The sequence below is a fragment of the Lissotriton vulgaris genome, chromosome 7 (assembly GCF_964263255.1).
Source record: "Lissotriton vulgaris chromosome 7, aLisVul1.2, whole genome shotgun sequence".
Lineage (NCBI taxonomy): Eukaryota > Metazoa > Chordata > Amphibia > Caudata > Salamandridae > Lissotriton > Lissotriton vulgaris.
Window position 1 is genome coordinate 867,618,894 of NC_141695.1, and position 20,405 is coordinate 867,639,298.

Below are 20,405 nucleotides of genomic sequence, written 5' to 3' on the forward strand. Positions count from 1 at the left end.
AGTGGAGAAAAGAAGATTCTCAGATTCCCTTGGCTTCTTTGTTTCCCTTCCTCTCTGCATTTCCCGGTTCTTCTCTCCCTGCCCCCAAGGATATAGTTCCCCATTTGTAAAACCTTAACACCGCTCCTGCGTCTGCTGCTTCCTTCGCAGCCGGTGACAACAAGCAGGAACAAGGCCCAGCCAAAGGCAGGTAGTCACAATAAATGCACCAGGCGGGCTGGAAGATGTTATACTTGCTAAGTGTGATCATTTGTCATTTGAAATTCCGTTTTGTTTTCCAGTGCCTGCACACAGGCATGGCTTGCACTGATAAAAGCAACTACATTAAAATTTCAAATCAGACATTGCACTGTGTAAGAGAGGCAGAGAGGTTTTGGGAGGAGACGGGCGGGAAGGTGAGGGAATGGGGGTCCAGAGAGACAGAGCAAAGAGCAATAGGGAAAGAGACCGAGAAAAAAGAAGGACGAGAGTGTTTGGAAGGGACGACTGGAAGTTTCTTTTGCATACACATATAAATATATAAATACACACACACACATACAGACAAAGGGGCACATGCATCAAGATGAGGAATTGTGATTCCTTAATCACGATTTTTAAGGAATTGCCATTTAGGAGTTGCAATTCCTTATGCATGTAGGAATCGCAAAATAAATTGTGATTCCTACACATTCCCTGATAGCTAATCGCAAATTGCGATTCGCTATTAGGGAATGCATTCCCATTGATTTCTATGCCCAGAGGCCCATAGGAATGAATGGGAAAGCATTTGCAATTTGCGATTACCAAATAGGTAATCGCAAATTGTGAATCCAATTTCAGGGGTGCTAGGGGGCCTAAGGCCCACCTGATGCACCCCCAAAACAAGTAAGTGTGCACATGTGGCACCCACACATGCCCTATATTTTGTGCATTTTTGCAAGGATTTGTAAGTTACGATCAACTTGAAGTTGATGGTAATTTGTGAATTCTTAATGCAAAGTCGCATTTTTCAAATGCTTCATGCATTGCATTTAGGGAATCTCAAATTGTGATTCCCTAAATGAATTGCCCAAATAGGTAATCACAAAAATTGTGATTACCTATTTTGCAAATGCATTTTGGTTTGATGTATCAGAAATGCTGTTTTACCGGTCGCAGACGGGTCAATTCTGCGAATCAGCCCGTTTGCGACCAATAAAAAGCTTGATGCATGTGCCGCCTAGAGAGCACATGACAAAGAGAAAGAGATATGGAAAAGAGACAAAAGAGAAGAAGAAAGAAGAGCAAGAATTGCCATAAAACAGAGGAGTGAGCATACAAAGACAGGAGGAATGCGTAGAGCTGTAAGCAGCTATGTATAGAGTGGTGTGCAGAAAGAGTCACAGAAAGATAAGAATGTTCACACTTTAGAGAGAAGGAAATAATGACAGAGTGGGGACAAGCTGGAAAGAGAGTGTAGTCAAAGGGGTAAGAGAATAAAGGTTATAGGCAATGGCTGACAAAGAAAGGACAAGCAGAGAAAAAGAGACAAGTAGACAGATATTTCATTTAAGGAACACAACCCGTTGCTCTAGAGGTGTGATGAGTAGGCAGGAAATATTCCTGTGCTGAGAACTGGAAGAAAACAGGAAAACTAATTCCAGCCAAGGCCCTTTAGGGAAAAAGCAGTTTTACAAACATATTGGCTGGGGTGATGGGTGAAATGCAAGTGTTAAGCTGGGACATGATTTCACTACTAGAAAACACCACATCTGAGGAAGATGAGACAAGAGTCGAAAGCAGATATAAATCAGGAGAATAATTTAAGGAGTTGGAAAATAAATACTTGTGGAATCATGACACCATATAATATGATTTACAACATTCATTTAGATTTTTAGTGGAAGAGTTGTGGCACAGCGGCCAGGGTGCCTGACTCTGGACCACAGGGTTCACGGTTCGGTGCCGGCAGCAGGTTAGCCCAACACCATGTGACTCTGGGCAATAGTTCGCATAATCTTCCCAATGGCCCCCAGCACCTTGACACCCTCTGGTAATTGTACACTTTACAAATACTGGATTTAATTTAATTTAAACTCATCTAATAACTTCATCTACCCATTACACAATGATCTTCAAGATCAAAACTACTATTCTCCCCGTATGGTCTAAGATTGTGAATGCCTTGCTACGTCAAGGTACTATCCCTGAGTGCCAGAATATAGGGGAGGTAACACTCATTGAAAAAAAAAACTAATGGAGATTGTTCAGATCTTAACAACTTCCCCCCTATCTCCAACATCCTGATTCTGGCAAAGCTGCTGGTAAAATTTATCCAGATCCAATTTTGCAACCACATAGATAACTTTCAACTCCTTAAACAACTTCAATATGGTTTTTGTCAAGGTCACAGGACTGAATCAATACTCACACACATTGTGGATGACTTATTAAAAATGCTGGACCTAAATGGATAATTTAGGTCCAGCAAGACCGATTTTCTGCTTTTGACATTGTTAAACATGTCAGTCTACTGAACCTACTTGAATGGACGATGGACTTATCAGGATCTTCACTGCAATGGTTTACTTCATTCCTCAACAACAGAACCTAAAGAGTCAAAGTTAATCAATCCCTTTCTCAGCCCTTTGTGGTCACCCTTGGGGTTGAGCTGGGATCCACCCTCTCACCCATTCTCTTCAATTTATTCTTGGAACCTCAAGCAGACTCCTTGTAATCTGCTAACATTCATTATCGCATGAATGCAGATGACATTCAATTATATCTGAAAATCTCCTTCCCAGAAGACATCACATCCCTCAGCTCTACTTTACAAAACACTCAACATTGGCTGACTGGCAACCATCTCAAGCTCAACACTGCCAAAAAGAAGAAATTCCTCCTCATTACTCCTCCGAACCACATTCCCAAGATCGACCTTTGGATGAAGCAACTAACAGCCCTCAAATGTTCTCCTCACATCAAGGACTCTGCTAGATCCTTGGGAATTTCATTAGACAAATACCTGAATATGCAGGATCACATCAGTATTGTCAGCAATGGAGTGAATTACCAGATGATGAACATTTTAAGGGAACATAAACCCTTCCTTCCACAGGACAACCTTAAGCTTGCGGTCCAAGCTCTTGTGTTGCCCAGGTGGGACTACAGAAGTGCCACACTATGCGCCCTACCTAGATGCAAGCCGGCCCCTCTAAGAGACTCCCTTAACACTGCTTCCAGACTTGTTACAGGGACAAAAAGAAATAATCACATCTCCCCAGCTCTTAAATCCCTGAACTGGCTCCCTTATGAGGTAAAAATACAACTAAAGATTGTGTGCATGACTCATAAAGCCCTACATTTCAATCCCCTCAGGTATTTGGCACAAAAGCTAGAACTATTGTGGGAATGCAGATCTTTGCAAAGTGATAGATCCCTGCCACTGAAACCACAGAATTTCCATAAAACAAAAACGTGCTACAGAGCCTTCTCGGGTGTCGCCCAAAGATTTGGAACTCTCTGCCTCGGATGTTTGCCTAATTTTATATACCGCCTCCTTGAAAAAAGAAGTGAAAACATTTCTGATCAACAAGTTTTTGCCCTAAGATCACATCTTTTGTTTATTGATCGTATACCTGCTTCTTATTCATTTTGACTAATACATTGCTGACTCCCCATAGAGGTCAAGCTTATTATTTTGTTTATCCTCAATGTTTATTCTTCACTCGTATATGTGACTAGTTTTGTTCTCACACATATGTCCTACCTCCCCTTCATGTAAAGCGCTGATACCCTCTAGTGTCATGTTCGCACTGTATAAAACATTATAAATAAATACATAAATACTATTTCAAAGCTACAAATTGTTTTTCATCCGAAAATGTAGTAGTCTCCTGTTTTCTTCAGTCAGTCACATCCCCTCAATCCCTGAAAAAAATGCATTGTCTTTCCTTTCCCTACATATCTCCCTATCCCTGTAGACATGCAAAAAACGTGGATGGGAAATACACACAGAGAGAAGGTTTACAATTATGAGCCAACTATTGAGATGAATAAACGGACATGGAGTAAAAGACATTTGGGGTGTAACCAAGTTCTCTTAGAGAATTCATTGATTAAAAGAACAACAGAGAAGCCATTAAATCTAATATGAAATCTTTATGAGCTGTAAATCAATGAAGCCCAAACCAGGGAGAATTGTCATAACATTTTATTTTTATGCCCTTGCAAAATAAAAAGGATGCCTGTGGTAACATCAGGAATTTCCCAGAATGCTTGGTATGTTAAATTCCCCAAATTAAGCCATTTGTGGCAAAACTTTAGCCAGGAGCATGAAAAGAACACAAACAACCCGAAAGTAAGCACCTGTTGTTTGCAGCAGTTTTATTTTTCAAACTACTTTTTTTAGCAAAAAATTCATTCTTGAGACAGAAATTGACTTGAGGACACAGTTTGTACTAAAATATAGCACCAAATGACGGACTTGCATTCTGTGTAATTATGGGAAATTTCAAGAAACTTTCCCCAAATTTCACCTATTTGCATAAAAGCAAATTATCCATGTTTCGCACAACCCTATTTTTGTTTTGTTGCCGTAGTAGGATAAGCTCCCTTTCTACTACACAGAGGCATTGTACAGAAGAAGCAGCAAGAACGTGTTGTAGCTCAACCCGATCAATGGATGTAGAGCATGCAACAACAAATTCCAGAGTTTTGGTCTTTGCTGATGAGGCCTCTCTTGGCAACGTTGCCAACGGTTATTTGACAGCAGACTCTGCCACCAACCACTATATATTTATGAATATTTATGCCCACCACCGTTCAACATAACTTTGGCAGGAGCAGCATATGTATAATTATTGTAAGTCACGGATGCTACCTGGAAGCAGCAGTGGGGCTATCAGGTTAAAAAGAAAATCACTTGCCTCCCAGCCAGCCAGCTGGCCAGCCACCGCCGCCTCACGTGCATCCTCTTCCTGACTTCTTGGGAGAAACAGGAAGCACCAAGGCTCCCACGCTCCCCAGCCAGATTTGTCTGAGTGCCATGACATGGTGCTCAGCCAGGGACTGGAGGGGTGGGCATGTTCTCCACGCAGGTTGTAATGCAGCCTGCTTGGAGAACACTGAAAGTGAGCATGGCTGTTTTGGGTGGCCCGACAGGGCCGGCCAGACAGTCATTGCACACTTAGGAGGGTTCTACCACGCCTCCCGTGCTCTGCAGCACGCCCCCTCACACAAGCTGCCACAGCAGAAGGACAAAATAAAATTATAGTGTATAATAAGAAATCAGCACCCATCCAGAAAGTATTGTCTTTATAGTCTCAAATGTCCATAGTACATATACAAATGCACAGTCTTGTAAAGAAAGGGATCCACATTCTTGCAGAGTTTCTTATTCAAGTTCTTTATTATAGTATTTCAGCACAAAAAAAAAATCCAAGAACACAAAAGAATTTACTTCTTAGCCAGCCTGGCTAAGAAGTAAATCCTTTCTGGATGGGTGCTGATTTCTTATTATACACTACAATTTTGGGCTTTGCCCTTGACGGAACAAACGGGGTTGTGTTCCTTGGAATCACAAGCACCATCAATTTGAATTACAAGCCACAGGTGAAAGCAGGTGTAATTTGTTTTACCTCAACCCTTGGTGTCCTTTTGTATAAGCAAAATAAAATTATAACAACATTACTTTATTATCATTTTCTTTTTTTCTTTCTTTTGCTGCTTCAAGGCAGTGGGGCAACGTTCCTTCGACTTAGCTGATTGTTTTTCAGTTGAGGGATGGTCCGGTTTCAATATGTGTCACATTTCTGGCCTGTGGATTTTGTAATGATGGATGCCTTTCAATGCCAGCTGAACTGCAAAAGAATGAAATATCTTTCCCTAAACTTGAGAGCAGCCGCGACTGAGGAGAGCACAGTTCACATGGGTTACATTGCTTGGGAAACCACCTCACAACCAGCATCTGATCTCACTCTGTTGCTATCCTCCTAGTTCAGTGGGGCACTTGACGGAACAATGCCTATCTAGCCAGCTTTCCCTCCTTAGGGCCATCGTCCTGCAGAAGCAAGAGTGTCCACACTTAGCGCTTCGACTCCTCCCCCACCCGCAGAGGAGCTAGCCTGACATGGAAGCCAAGAGATTTGAAGACAAGCTGGTTCCATATGGATAGGATCGACTCTCTTCTGCGCCTGGCAAAGTCCCAGTTGCAATCTCCCCACTTCTCCACAAGTCAATCACCTCGACCTAAAGTGTTCAAATGAGACACCTGGTGTCACATACGTCTCGACACCCCAACACATCTCACTCCTTCTAGCTAGGACAAGCCGACAAATGCATCAGGAAACAGAGGTAGGGAGCAGGTACTCACAGGTGTACGTCATCTCAAAGCTGTCGCTGATGTTCACAATATCAATTTGTGGTAGCAGTTTCGGAGGTTCCATGAGCTGAGAAAGCGCAAAGCGAAAAGCGGCATGTTCCTGCGACTGTTGGTTAGGAAATAGCCCCCCTGTAAAGAAAAAAAAAGACATGAGTCACACAACCAGGAAGGTTGCCCACTCTGCATCATAAATGGCAACGCAAACCCCACATTCCTTAATGTAAACACACGGTTCTTCCAAAAGACTCTGCTCTGCGTCAATTCAAATTGAGATAGGTTTTAAGAGCACATTGATTTGGTTGGTACTGGTAAGATAGCTCAGTGGGTTAACGCGCCTGCTGCAGTGACACTTTTGTAAACTGAATATTAGAGGTTTGGAAATGAATAGACAAGGCTCCGCCTGCCATCATTTTGAGTCTGAAAATATGAGTGACAAATTAGCTAGGTAATAGTAATCCCGTTACAACATTGATGCTCCAGACAGTGAATCGTTCCTAATTCAAGTAATGGTTGCTAGATAAGCACTTTGTACTATTGTGTACGTACCATGCTCTGGTGTGAGGAATTTTCTGTCCCTTCAGTAAACGGGAGAGATGACCAGAGGTTACATGGCTGAATATAATTTACAAAAATACTATCCTATTGGGTTAGATTTTCTATTATTAACTCCAATGAGGTGATCATTCTCTAAATGATATTTAGAACACAATATTTTTGTCAGCCAATATTTGGTCCACAATATTCTGGTTTCAATCCTTTACACAGGATTATCTCTGAATAAATTAGGTCTTCTACAATATTTGTTTGAAATATTTTGGCACAACGAAGGAAGGTGTAGTTACAAAAGAGTTCCTAGTCTCTCCTTGTGAGCGAGCTTGAGTTATGAGGAAGTGATACTGCACTCCTTTTTAATGGCACCCATTAGTGGTTCATCATTAGGATGTAGTCTACCTCACCTGGCTATGGGATGTGTGCCTGATTTGTCACAGTTTAGGTCGCAGAAATACAGATTTTTTACTTTACCCTGAGGGACACGTTTACCCACCTCCCTGACTAAAGCCTTCGTACGAGAACCAGGGGTCGCTCCTCTGTTGGAGCAGAGGAGTGTCACCCCACGTACATTACCCCCAAAGCCCCAGAGATAAAACATAAAATGACAGTTCACTACCATTTTATTTTTCATCCCCGTCCCGAACAGAGTATCAGGATGGGGCGATGTAGGCTGGGTGACATCAGCAGGGAGAAGGGTCAATGGACTGTTTAAAGGGTGCATGTCTTTTTGGCCAGCCCTCTTGCGATGGCCAGCCACACATGCACACATGCACACTTTGAACATCTCTAACCCAGCTGTCTCCAGAGTGCTGTGGAGTGCCGAGTGAGACCACTCCCTTCAATTAGGGGGCTGTTCTCATGCTGCATGATAGCAGCACCAGGATTGGTCAACAGAGTTTCCTGGTTGCCAGGCTGCTGTTGAAGGGAGAAGATGTTCCGTGCATAGTGCATTGTGTTCAACATCAGGTAAGGTTTTTTAAATATTAATGCCGTGCCTGCCCCCACCCCCATAGATGCCAGCCGCCACTGAGCAGAACCCTTTCTTCTATCTAGGTAAGTGGAATGAGCCTGGTTAAAGTTTGTCACCTGTATTCAAAGGGCTGAAGTCTTAGAATGTTTGTATTCAGGGTAGGTTCAATGTACTTTGGCATCCAACACTTGGTACTTTTTTTGCATTCCTTTTGTATGCGTTTGCTGCTCCGGATATACTTAAAAGAACTCCAAGGTTACGTGTTGGTGATGCGTTAGCTATTTAGTAGCCTATGGATATGCACAGATTGCTGTGTAGCCCACTATAGTCGTATACTGTGTTTGTGACCCTGAAAAAATGTTCTGTGCTTTGTCACCAGCCAGATCTTCAAATACTGAGGGATGCTTGACTTTGTAACTGGAATGCATGTCCTCCTTCAGCCAGAGCCAGCTCCCCATCATTGCCTGGGAGAATGGAAAGTCAAGGCAACGATGGGGGGCAGCTTACAACTAGTTTACCAGCTTAAAACTTTGAATTATGCCTCTGCACTAAGTGCAGCTGGACAACTAACCATGTCCCCTCAAATCGGAGATACTTGACAAATCATGGACGAGTGGTCAAAGAGCTGCACCTCAACATACCTACGACATGTGCTTTTGGAGGTTGTGGTTGTCCTGTCTATTTTCTGCCAGCTGAGACCAAGGCAGACACATTCTGCCTGGACCCTGGCTTTCTATGCCTGCTGTGAGGTTTGTCGTCACAGTGGAAGCACCCTCGGCAGGAGGATGATTTCAGTGACCAGATTAGAATTGGCTGAGTATCAAGAGACGCAGCAACAGTTTCTGTAAGAACCCCCAAGTGTTTTCAGTGGAAGAACAAATCAGATTTCAGACCTAAAACGCCACCTTTGCCTATGTAAAAAACATATGATGGTCACCAATTTTTTACATTCCAATATACCATGTAAGCCTATGTAGAGTCATATCACCGGAAAAGTGATAGCCATGTTTGTTTTCAGTCATGTGCTTTCATCTTAAACTGCTCTCTCTTTAGTAGTGTAGTGTATATTAAAGACATGTTAATTTTCAAAGAAATATACATGACTGTACATGAACCTTTTCAGAGTGTAATGTTGTCATATATTTTATCTGACCCAAGCTTGGCACCACTTCTTCTGAGTGACCCTTGACTGCTTGACCACAGTGCAAACACAAGGAGATCATGGACCGAGCACGGAAACATTTCAGACACTCATCCCCAGTCACAGATCTGGATTTAATCCATCATCGGTCTATAGCTCACTTCGCCACCCCAGTTCAGAACCAGCTATAAATAAATCAGTCTTGACCATGTTCCTTGTACGAACAGTTTAGCCCAAACTGCCATCCCAGGTATTCCTTGATCTGGAAACAAGCAACCTAGGACCAGTTTTGGGGTTTGACCCCTCATTAGCCAGGCTAGCTTGAATCCAGTGGCAAATTGAGCAAGGGACCCACGTCCGGGCATACCCTGCCAACTTAGGGCAAACAAAGCAACACAAGGAGATGATGGACGGAGCCTGAAACTTTTCAGACACTCTGCCCCAAGCTTGACCGCAGGGCCTGCTACTACCACTGGAGAGTCAAGGAACCTAACAGAGCCTTGGCTAGACTTTGCAAGTAATAGTATCAAGTTTGTATCTGGTGGAAAGAGCAGGTGTCTCTGAACTTACATAATACTCAGCACAAGCCCCAGATTTGGATAAAAAACATATGACAGAATTTTTTGAGAAGATGAGGTAGGCTTGGCTGGGGTGTAGGTTCTGTGTAAGCATATAGTATGGTGCTGGTTTCAGAATATATGGCAAGCTATGCGTCAAACAAAATTTTGATAATTGTTATTGAAAAGAGATCTGCTGCACATTGCCAGTTATTAATCGCTAAAACGTCGAGGACCCTCCTCATGAACATTAGATATTACTTAATTTGATGTACACTTTTTGCTGTGGTCCATAGAAACCTCATAGCTTGTAGTTAGTAGGGACCACTGTGCCTGACATAAAAGTTTTACATCAGTCACTGTCAATAAAGTATCGTTACTCTTTTTCATGATCTAAAGGTGGTTTCACTAGGGACAAAATGGCTCGGCCAGCAGAAGGTGGGCCTTAGCCTTCTGGTAGAGAGTTCTACAAAGAGTCTTGACACTGTAAAACGAAGATTTCTCTTATGCCGCTCCCTCCAGGAAATCCGGATATGGCCCCCATGTGAAACATGTGTGAGATTAGTCAAGGGCAGCATAGTTCTTGGTCCAGCCTAGATGAATAATACACAGGTCCCTCAAATCGACCGCACCAGGATTCTTCGGGCTATTTTCCAGACCACAATAAAAACTCCTTCCTGAACTAAGAGGACCCTGCGACTGCAGTCTTGAGTGCAATATTCTATTGACCAATAGATGCCTTCAACTACTTTTCAAGGTTTGATAACTTGTTAGGACTTTTCTCATTCATAAGGAACACACCTCAGCATATTGTAGTCCAAACAAAGGCCCATGTCACGTGTCGTAATGGGTATCCCTGAGTTCCTCCTGGAGTCTAACCTTAATTAGTGTATATGAGTAGGTGATGCTGGGTACCATAATGTGAGATTATATACAGACTGACCACTCCAGGAGCTGTCTATGCACGTGACTCAAAGTTGTGGGAATTGTCAGGATGAGCAAACAATCTCAGGATGGGCACATAATCTCCCATCGTGGGAGCCAATCATCGTCCTTTTTTCCCCAAACCTACCTCCCACCACTTTACTTTGTGTCTATGACTGAGGGCTCAAAATACTGTGCAGCGGCTTTTATCACCACTTGTATCGCCAAGATTCTCCTTTGCTAGATGTGAGACACCCTCTCTAAGCCATGACATCTCCAGAGAAACGTTTAGGTGGCCATTGGTTTCACTCAATCAATTAATCATATTGTTTGTAAAGCGCACTACTCACCCGTGAGGGTCTCACGGCGCTTGGGTGGGGAATGTTGCTACTGCTTGAAAAGCCAGGTCTTGAGAAATGTTCTGAAGGTTAGCAGGTCTTGGGTCTGCCGTAGGTGGATGGGGAGGGTGTTCCAGGTCTTGGCAGCCAGGTGGGAGAGCGATCTGCCACCGGAGGCCATTCTTCGGAAGCGGGGGACTGTGGCGAGGGTGAGGTCTGCGGAGCTGGGTTGGCGGGTGGGGGTGTAGAAGCTGAGTCGTCTGTTGAGGTACGTTGGTCCAGTGTTGTGGAGTGCCTTGTGTACGTGGGTGAGGAGCTTGAAGGTTATCGTCTTGTTGACCGGGAGCCAGGACAGGTCTCTCAGGTGGGGTGTGATGTGGCTGTGGTGAGGGATGTCGAGGATCAGGCGTGCAGAGGCGTTCTGGATGCGTTGGAGCCGTCTCAGGAGTTTGGCTGAGGCTCATGCATAGAGGGCGTTTACGTAGTCCAAACTGCTGCTGACAAGGGCCTGGGTGATCGTTCTTCTCGTTTCAGTGGGGATCCACTTGTAGATCATGTGGAGCATGCAGAGGTTGTTGAAGGAGGAGGAGGAGACGGGGTTGACCTGTTTAGTCATGGAGAGGGTGGAGTTGAGGATGACCCCTAGGTTGCCTGTGTGGTCGGTGAGTGTTGGAGCGGTTCCCGTTGCGGTCGGCCACCAGGAGTCGTCCCAGGCCAATGGCGTTGATCCGAGGATGAGGACCTACATCAGCTTCAGTTGGCTGTTCCTCATCCATTCAGCGATAGGTTGGTTTTGGTGGTGTGGGGGTCCTTGGTGAGGGAGAGGATCAGATGGGTGTCATTGGTGTTGGAGATGATGTTGACGTCTTGCTGAAAGGCGACGTGGGCGAGCGGTGCCATGAAGATGTTAAACAGAGTTGGGCTGAGGGATGAGCTCTGGGGTATACTGCAGATGATCTCGGTGGCTTCGGAGCGGAAGGGTTGAAGGCGGACGCTCTGTGTTCTGCCGGAGAGGAGGAAGGTGGTCCAGTCCAGGGCCTTCTCTTGGATCCCAATGTTGTGGAGGCGTGTTCATAGTGTGTGGTGGCAGATCATGTCGAAGGCGGCTGACAGGTCCAGGAGGATGAGGGCTGCCGTATCTCCGTTGTCCAGCAGGGACTTGATGTCATCGGTGGCGGCGTTGAGGCAGTCTCGGTGCTGTGGTTGTTGGGGAACCCTGACTGGGAAGGGTCCAGGATGTTGTTCTCCTCAAGGTCAGTTGTTCATTGACGGTCTTCTCGATGACCTTTGCCAGGAATGGGAGCAGGGAGATGGGCCGGAGGTTCTTGAGGCCCTTGGGGTCCGCCTTGGGTTTCTTGAGTAAGGGGTTGATCTCAGCGTGCTTCCAGCTCTTCAGGAAGGTTTCTGTCTTGAAGGAGGTGTTGATGACTTTCCGGAGATGGGGTGCGATGGATGTGCTGGCTTTGTTGAAGATGTGGTGTGGGCATGCGTCTGACGGAGATCCAGAGTGGATGGTGTTCATGATCTTGATGGTGTCGTCGTTGTTGATGTTGGTCCAGGAGAGCAGGCGGTTGGTGCGGATGGTGGTCTTGAGGGCGGAGGTCTCAGTGGTTGTCAGGGTGGTCGTGGTGTTGAAGCTGTCATGGATGTCTGCAATCTTGCGGTGGAAGAAGGTGGCCAGCGAGTCGCACAGGTCTTGCGAGGGTAGAATGTTGTTGGTGTTGGAGCTGGTGTTGGAGAGTTCATTCACGATGTGGAAGAGCTCTTTGCTGTTGTGCGCGTTGTTGTCTAGGCTTTTGAAGGAGGCCCTTTTGGCGAATCTGATGAGGTGATGGTGTCTATGGGTGGCGTTTTTGGGGGCTGCATCGCTGTCCGGTGTTCGTTCACGGAGCCAGATCTTCTCCAGATTTCAGCAGGTTTGCTTGGAGGCACGGAGGTCTTCAGTGAACTAGCTGGCTTTCTTGCTGGTGTGACTGTTGGAGGGTTTCTTGATCAGGGCGAGGGTGTTGGCGCAGTCGTTTCCACTGTCTGAGGTTGCGAGCGGTGGTGTCAGGGTTGGTGGGGTCGGCGGGTGGGCTCTTGGCGAGGGTCATGGTTAGCTGGTCTTCGGTGACTTTGCTCCAGCAGCGGCGAGGCATCTGTTGGGTGTGGTGGTGCGTGGTGGGTTTCTTGAAGATGAAGTGGATGCAGCGATGGTCGGATTGGCTAGATTGTTGATCAGGGTGGTGGAGTTGGTGTTGTTGTTGTTCTCGAGGTGGAAGTTCAGGTCCCTGAGGTGGAGTAGTCCATGGAGGCTAGGGCGTGTGTGCTGACAACGTCGGCGATGGAGTTGCTGAACTGTGGTTGGGGGCCAGTGGGTCTGTAGATGAGGGTTCCTCTGAGGGTGGTGTTGGGTCGGTGTGAATCTGGAAGTGCAGGTGTTCGGCGGTGCTGAGGGTGTTGTCGGTGTTGGTCGAGACTCTGAGAGTGTTCCTGTGGACAATGGCAATTCTCCTCCTGCTTCGTTGGTGCGGTCACTGTGGGTGATCTTGTATCCTACGGGACGGCTTTAGCTATGTCGGGTGCCGAGGTGGGGTTCAGCCAGATATCCGCCAGAAAGGCGACGTCTGGGGAGGTTGAGTCGAGTAGGTTCCAGAGTTCAACGGGGTGTTTGCGGGCAGAGCGGGTGTTGAGAAGGATGCATTTGAGGTGGTTGGGTTCTTTCCTGGTCGGTAGCATGGTTGGGCGGATGCTTGTGAAGCTGCAGTTCCGGCGGGTGAAATCTCCATGGGCGCACTTCAGGGCAGCCAAGAAGCAGGTGTGTGATCGTCCAGTGTTGAGTGCGTGGATGGTCATGGCATCATAGCTGTATCGGGCATTGTGGCATTTGCGAGGTCCAGGGGTCCTGGTGCTGGGTGCGGTCCAGACGCGGATGGGTGCAGATGGGCTTGCCTTAGGCTCGCCTTTGGTTGCGCAGCCTCCATATGGGGGGATGTGGGAGGGAGGAGCAGCTGGGAGGCGGGAGCAGGTGGTGAATGGCATTACAGGGGGGTGGGGCTGCAGGAACGCAGCAGCAGGAAAAACGGGCAGGGGCCATGGGAGAACTGGGCACAGGAAGGAAAAACAAGTTTAGGCAAGAAAACAAGTATAAGCACAGAGGAATAAAAACAAGTCTGGGCAAGAAAGCAAGTACAGGCACATGGGAATAAAAACAAGTCTGGGCAAGAAAGCAAGTACAGGCACGGGGGAATGAAAACAAGTCTGGGCAAGAAAGCAAGTACAGGCACAGGGGAATAAAAACAAGTCTGGGCAAGAAAACAAGTTAGGCACAGGGGAAAAATACAACATTAGGCAAAAACAATGCAGGCAGAGCCATGCAGCAGCGTGGGGAGCGACCTGCCTGTGAGCGGGTCAGAGGTCACTGCATTTTGCTACCCCTGGGTACTATGCTTGGTGGTAACCCGGAAAAGTATCCAGAAGATTCTGGTATGTTCATGGGGCTGCATTAATCAAAATGACTTTCAGAACACCTGTCTTTTCTCAGAGGCCCACATACAGGTACAGGCAAAAAGTTGGATGTCCATGCACACATGCACAGCCCGCTGGCAGGATCCTACCAGCCTCCTTAATTGAGCTATCTGCCTCCATCTTTCTGTAGCCGCCATGTCCAACTGACCTTTCTCCCTCATGCATCATGTAAGTGAAGATGGGGTGTGCATACTCCAGGAAGTCATAACCACTTCAGAAAAGAAATTGAAACCGCAAAACAGGCAGATGCATCAGTCCAGCTGTGTATATATTGACGAGCACACAAGCGTAGATTTTATTATTAATGTCCCCACAGCGTGGTTTAGTAACGTTACTTGTCACTTGTGGTGGCGTTGTGCTTTTTCATATTGATCGAAAATAGAGTTTCCATCCGTCACTGAGAGTTTTTTGTGGTTATCACATAAAGAGCTGCCTATTTGGAAGACCTGGGGTTCCCTGTCTAAGGGTGGGCGGCTGGTGAGGTGCTAAGACAGTGGGAGAACTGGGGGGCAGGGGTGGGCATCTGTAAGAGTGATACTTCAACAGGGAACATCCTGCATGCCAGGTGCCCTAATCTCTGAGCCTGTGTCCTACCTACTGAGTCTTTCCTTCTCCTCCTAGTTTTAGCATTAAATCGTTTTTCTAGTGCTTTAGAGGCCGGAAAAGCTTCATTATTGAGTAGAATGCGACCAATCACCCTATATAAGTGATAGAAAGGTTGGCGGGTGTGGTCATGGTGCGCGGCTGATTGAATGAGTCTGACGTGGTTCGGTTTATCAGTTGCTGGTGTGACCTGGTAGTTGTGGACTCTGCCGATCCTACTACCAAGTAAAGTGCTGAGAGACCGCTGACGCGAACTCATGGCTTTCGACGTATAATGTTAACATGACTTCATATTTTCTTTGGACATAACCACACTTAAGGGCAATTTTCCATTATTTTCTGTATCAAACCTTATAAAAAAAAAGAAATGCTGCTTCAGAGAACTTCTGGGTGGAACAGTACGAAGGTAGGAGCAATGGGCCCTTGACCAAGCGCCTTGAAGATGGTCCAAAGACAGGCGACTTCTTTGGGGGCAGAGGCATTGTGGTGGGTGGGCCTGGACTGAGGAGACTGTGTCCTGAACTTGGATTGATTGGATCCAGTCATGCCATGGTATCACGACTACCATACAAAGGGTCTTTGGTGTCCATTCTTATTTTTCTTAATTCTGCATCTATTGTTGTAGGCCTCTGGGCCTCGGGTCATGGGCACTGGTGTATTATAAAATGCAACAGTATGTAAGCACCTGGATACCTTCACGGGTGACATGCAGCACTATATAAATTCCTCTTGATTGAATGATTGATTGTAATAGCTGAAGACACTGTACTTCGTGCCCTGTTACCAATGTATCTTATGCCTGCAGATTTCAAGGTCATCTTTCAATCCATTTGACTAGAAGCCAACAGGGACCTAATTTTGACGACTTGACTTCCTTTAGACACATACTAGGCAGAAATCGAGCGCATATAATGATGCCCCCCCCCCCCCCCCCCCAGCTCCATGCAGTGGGTAACCGTCAAGAATGAGGAAAGAGTTGCTTCTTCACTTTTAATGTTGAGAGTCCTGAATCATCGTTTGTCTGCAAAACCTCATCGTTACCTTAACACATTAGGTGCATTTTTATAACCTTTAATGAGATAACTTAAATCCACGTGTTAGTGCTAAAACAGCTTAAGGCAGTATTTTTCCCTTTCGGACATTAGCACCCATGAATGAGCTTAGTGCAAATAGTTCTCGCTCACTTTATATTTTTTAATACATATGAGAATAAACCCTAATGTTCTGAGGGAATTTTATCCAGTGGCTCCACACCCCGAAATACGAGGAAGGGGGTCGGGTGCCACTGTGCCAGCAGGGTTACTGTTGAATGAATTGAGATAAACAGGCGGGTTAATTTCCTCAACACTCGCATGAGCAAACCGCCCAAACAAAGCGCTGCCCTCCCTCCTGGCCCTCTGCGCCCCCCGGCCGACCCTCTACTGTGACTTCTTTTGAGCATTAATTGACGTTTTCTTCAGTCGATGTGCGAAGCAATACCTTCGAGGTTTCTGGAACATTGAAAGGTTCTGGGGGCTCACGGGCAAGGAAAACATCTTTACTGCTGTACAGTGGTGCCCGTCTTGCACGCGTTCGACTCGGTTTCTGGTATAGTTGTTGTGATGTCACTTTTCTAATGTCCCATTCACACCCGGGCCTCTTGCTTTCATGCGGTTCAGCAATGAGAGAATAATGAGGTGGGCGGTTCTGCTGCAGCACTCGGGTCAGACCCCCACCTCGCCCTCAGTGGCCAACAAACACACAAGAAAACACATCATGCCGAAGTCAAGGCCAGGCAGCTAGAAAACGAGTTCTGCTGACACTTCGAGCTGCCAATTGCCTGTTTACAAGGTACACTTCTGTAAAATGGTGCAGCTGGTCAGGGTAGTGACAGACTGGCACTGGAAAGCCAGATTCGTATGTTTTTGCTGGAATGCTTAAGTCCAGGCAATCAATCAGGCTGTGCTTGTGTAGTTGTGGTTTATCACCTGAGAAAGTATCCAGTCACGGTGCTGCAGGAAATAGTCAAAGATCCAGGTTGTGAGTCCCTTCCTGAAGTGGGTCAGAGAAGGTGTGGTGCGGGGGTGGAGAGGGTGGGCGTTCCAGACTTTGGCAGAGATGTGGGGAAAGGAGTATTCTGGAGTGACAGCAGCAGATGTGTGGTATCTGTGCACCGCTGAGATGTGTGGAGCAGAGATTCCTACGAGGATGGTGGAAATGCAGGCGGTGGTTCATAAAGATGGTTCCTTGGTCATACAGGGCTTTGTGGGCGTGGGTCAGAATCTTGAATTGGCATGAGGTGGGTCCTCTTGGGCAGGTGGAGCACGGGCGTTCTGCATCATCTGATGTCTCTGCATGAGTTCGGTGGTGGTGACTGCACAGAGTGTGTTGCCGTAATCCAGTCAGCTGGTGATGAGGGCCTGCATCACGATTTTACTGGTGCTGACGGGGAGCCACTTGAAAACTTTGCAAAGCTTGAGAAGTGTGTGGCTGCTGGCTGAGGAGACAGCATTGACCTGATGGTTCATGGAGAGTTCCCTTTCCAGGATGATGCCAAGGATGTGGGTGTGGTCTTTGAGTGTCTGGGTGGGTATGAGCTCTGCCGGCCACCAGAAGACATTCCAGAGGGCAGTGTGTCTGCTGAAGATAAGAGCTTTAGTTTTGCCCATGTTGAGCTTCAGGCAGTTGCCCATCATCTAGGCAGAGACATTCTTCATACAGTTGTGGAAGCTGGTCTTTGTCAAGGTGGGGGCCCGCTGAAAGTGAGAGGACAAAATGAGTATTGTCAGCATATGAGATAAAATTGATGTTGTGCGGTCAGATGATGTCTGTGAGTGGTGTCATGTAGATGTTGAAGAGGTTAGGGCTGATGGATGAGCCTTGAAGTATGGCGCATATGGTGTGCTTGGGTTGTGAGAACGGAGGGAGGCAGACTCTGGATGTGTCCCGCAAGAAAGGATGCCATCTATCTGAGCTCATCGTCTGTGATTCCAAAGTGGCATAGTCTATCGATGAGTGTGTGATAGGAGACAGTGTTGAAGGTCACAGGTAGTTTGACATAAAACAGAGGGAAATTGCTAATGGGGGGCATATATGTTGCATGCATCCCTTATAAAAAGAATTGCAGCCGTGCAGACTGCATGCATCACACACACACTAACCTGTGCACTCAGTGTACAGAAAAAGGTTAAGCTAGTGATGACAGCACTCGATTTAATATGAACCTTTCACCTAGGAGTACAGAAAAAGAATATACCCCACCACTACACATATAGTTTCCACAACCAGTCAGTTGTTCACAGTCGTTCACAGTCCTCCAGGCATGTTAGACTCTCGGGATAACATAAAAAGCATTATGATTTCTTCCCAATCTGGCAAAGAGTACCTGAGGCTCACACAACTGTGACAGACATTTCTGGCTTTCATCCTATCAGCTAAGAACAACCCTTTCTCTGCAGCATGCTTTATTGATGCAGAAAAAGCATGCTCTCCAAGTTCACAGAGAAAATGTCTTGGTTCTGAAAATTCTCTTCGGCTTCATTCATGTTGCTACGTGAAATGTGAGAAATTTGCTCAGTTAGATGTCAGTTTTCACTATCTCATTCCTGGTCGAGGTTAAGGACTTCTGTCTGTAGCTTTATAAAACTCACAGAGGTTGTATGTGTTGGCATTATAGAAACTGTCCTTTCAAGACTTAACAATCTAATGCACTCCTACATACAATCTATAACTTAAGGTTAGCATTAGGGTTAAGCTTAGGATAACGTTTGTTGTTAGAGCTAGTCTTTAGGTTAGGTTTAGGGTTTTGATTTAGAGCGAGGTCAATATTTAAAGTCTGAATAGATATGGGGTTGGGTCTTGTGTTACAGGTAGATTTAGGCTGATGGCCAGGTTTATATTTAGGCTTAAGGTAAGGGTTGAGACATGTTTGAGCATTCAAGTGTATAGTAGGTGCTAGATTGCAGACATTTTCAATGTACCACTGGTGACGAGGATGGATTACAATAAACAGGGATCCTTGTAGGTTATGAATATAGGTTCATTTAAGTTGGATACAGGTAACAGGTAGAGCCCCACCATGACCAGCATCCTGCTGCTTAGCCCTTCTCTATCCAACTTGCCACTAATGCATGCACAACCACCTCAACAGTCCAACCATCCAATGACCCCACTCACTGGCTGAGCAGCAGGGAACATCAGGACTGTGGGGAGAATGCATAAGATAGCAAAAGGCCACAACACATCTCCCCTTTATAAAAACAATAGAAAATTCAGCAGGATGAAGGACAGCAGGAGAATGCGTACGATAGCAGGAAGCCACAACAGTTACAAACCATTTGCACCAATATTGCAAGCCTTAGGGTGTCTGCAACCACTGACTAGGTTTTTTTTCTTAGCAACCTGGTCCTGAAGAAAGCCATTGTGACCCAGCAAGTATGTATATTTGGCTAAAACATGTCGACCTAGGATGTGGGAGACCTTTATGATCTCACATCACATCCACTCTCACCAATTTTAGCCCACCCAACGTATCCATGATCAAAACATTCTTACAGGACGGATCACCATGAGGCAGTTTTAGCTCACTCACAAATTCATTAAAAAAAACTGTTGTAATTCAGGCGCCGCAGCACACCTGAGGTGTACTAGGAGTCTTGGGTGGGAATCCAATGATGAACATGCCACTAACTAGGTTAGCAAGTGAGGGCTCTTTTTTTTCAATGTTTTTTTTCTTTCTTGATTACAGGAGTGAAAGGCATTAAGTGAAAGGCATTATTGACGCTACAAAGGGAAGAGAAACAAGTTTATCTCAAATTCTCACTCTATTGTTTTGTTTTCTTCCAAAGTCAACACCCACAGCAGATGGTATGTGCTGTAGTACACGGTCCAGGGCGCAGTGATAAAAAGTCTCTTGGTGCAGTGGTATAAACTCTACAGATAGTATCAAAGCTCCAGTCTTCTCACCTATCACATCATTTTGGCAATCTAGTGCCCGGGATCTGCTCACCAATACGTCTACTAATGCTCTCTCAGGAGTTCAGACCAGCAGCCCTGTGGTTGGTGACCAGATTCCTTGTGCTTAGCATGATGATGGCCCACACATCAGCTAGGCTCAAGGTGGTCAGTTCGGGCCATAGACAAAACGTCCAGCCTAAAGCCACCTGCTGACAACAGTCAGAACACAGGTTCAATATCTTGGTAACACCCTTTGGGTCTGCACAGATCTTTAGGTTGCAGCTTTTCAACTGCATGTCCTAGGGCTTCTAGTATTGGTTTTGCTCTGTGTGAAAGATCTAATCATTACCGATAATGATGCAACATGTTAGAGGATAGGCAGTGAGAAGAAAAAGACGATTCACAGGTTTTCCTTCCGTAAAAGTGGGAGAGATGGCTTGAATTGGAAGAGAATGTGCATTCTAAATCTCAAGACAGATGTCTCGTTAACAATTCCTTTTTTTGGACATCCAGCTGTGGGATTCAGATCAGGGCA

The 20,405-nt window shown here is 45.9% G+C and overlaps 1 protein-coding gene across 4 annotated transcripts in view; it reads right to left on the reverse strand.

Moving 5' to 3' along the window:
- The window catches only part of GRIA1 (glutamate ionotropic receptor AMPA type subunit 1), a 527,971-nt gene that overhangs the window by 462,519 nt on the left and 45,047 nt on the right, over positions 1 to 20,405 (reverse strand). For all 4 annotated transcript variants that reach the window (XM_086931263.1, XM_086931261.1, XM_086931264.1 and 1 more), the window contains exon 2: positions 6,335 to 6,472. In XM_086931263.1, coding sequence (XP_086787389.1) covers positions 6,335 to 6,472 — 138 coding nt within the window. The remainder of the gene's footprint in view (positions 1 to 6,334; positions 6,473 to 20,405) is intronic.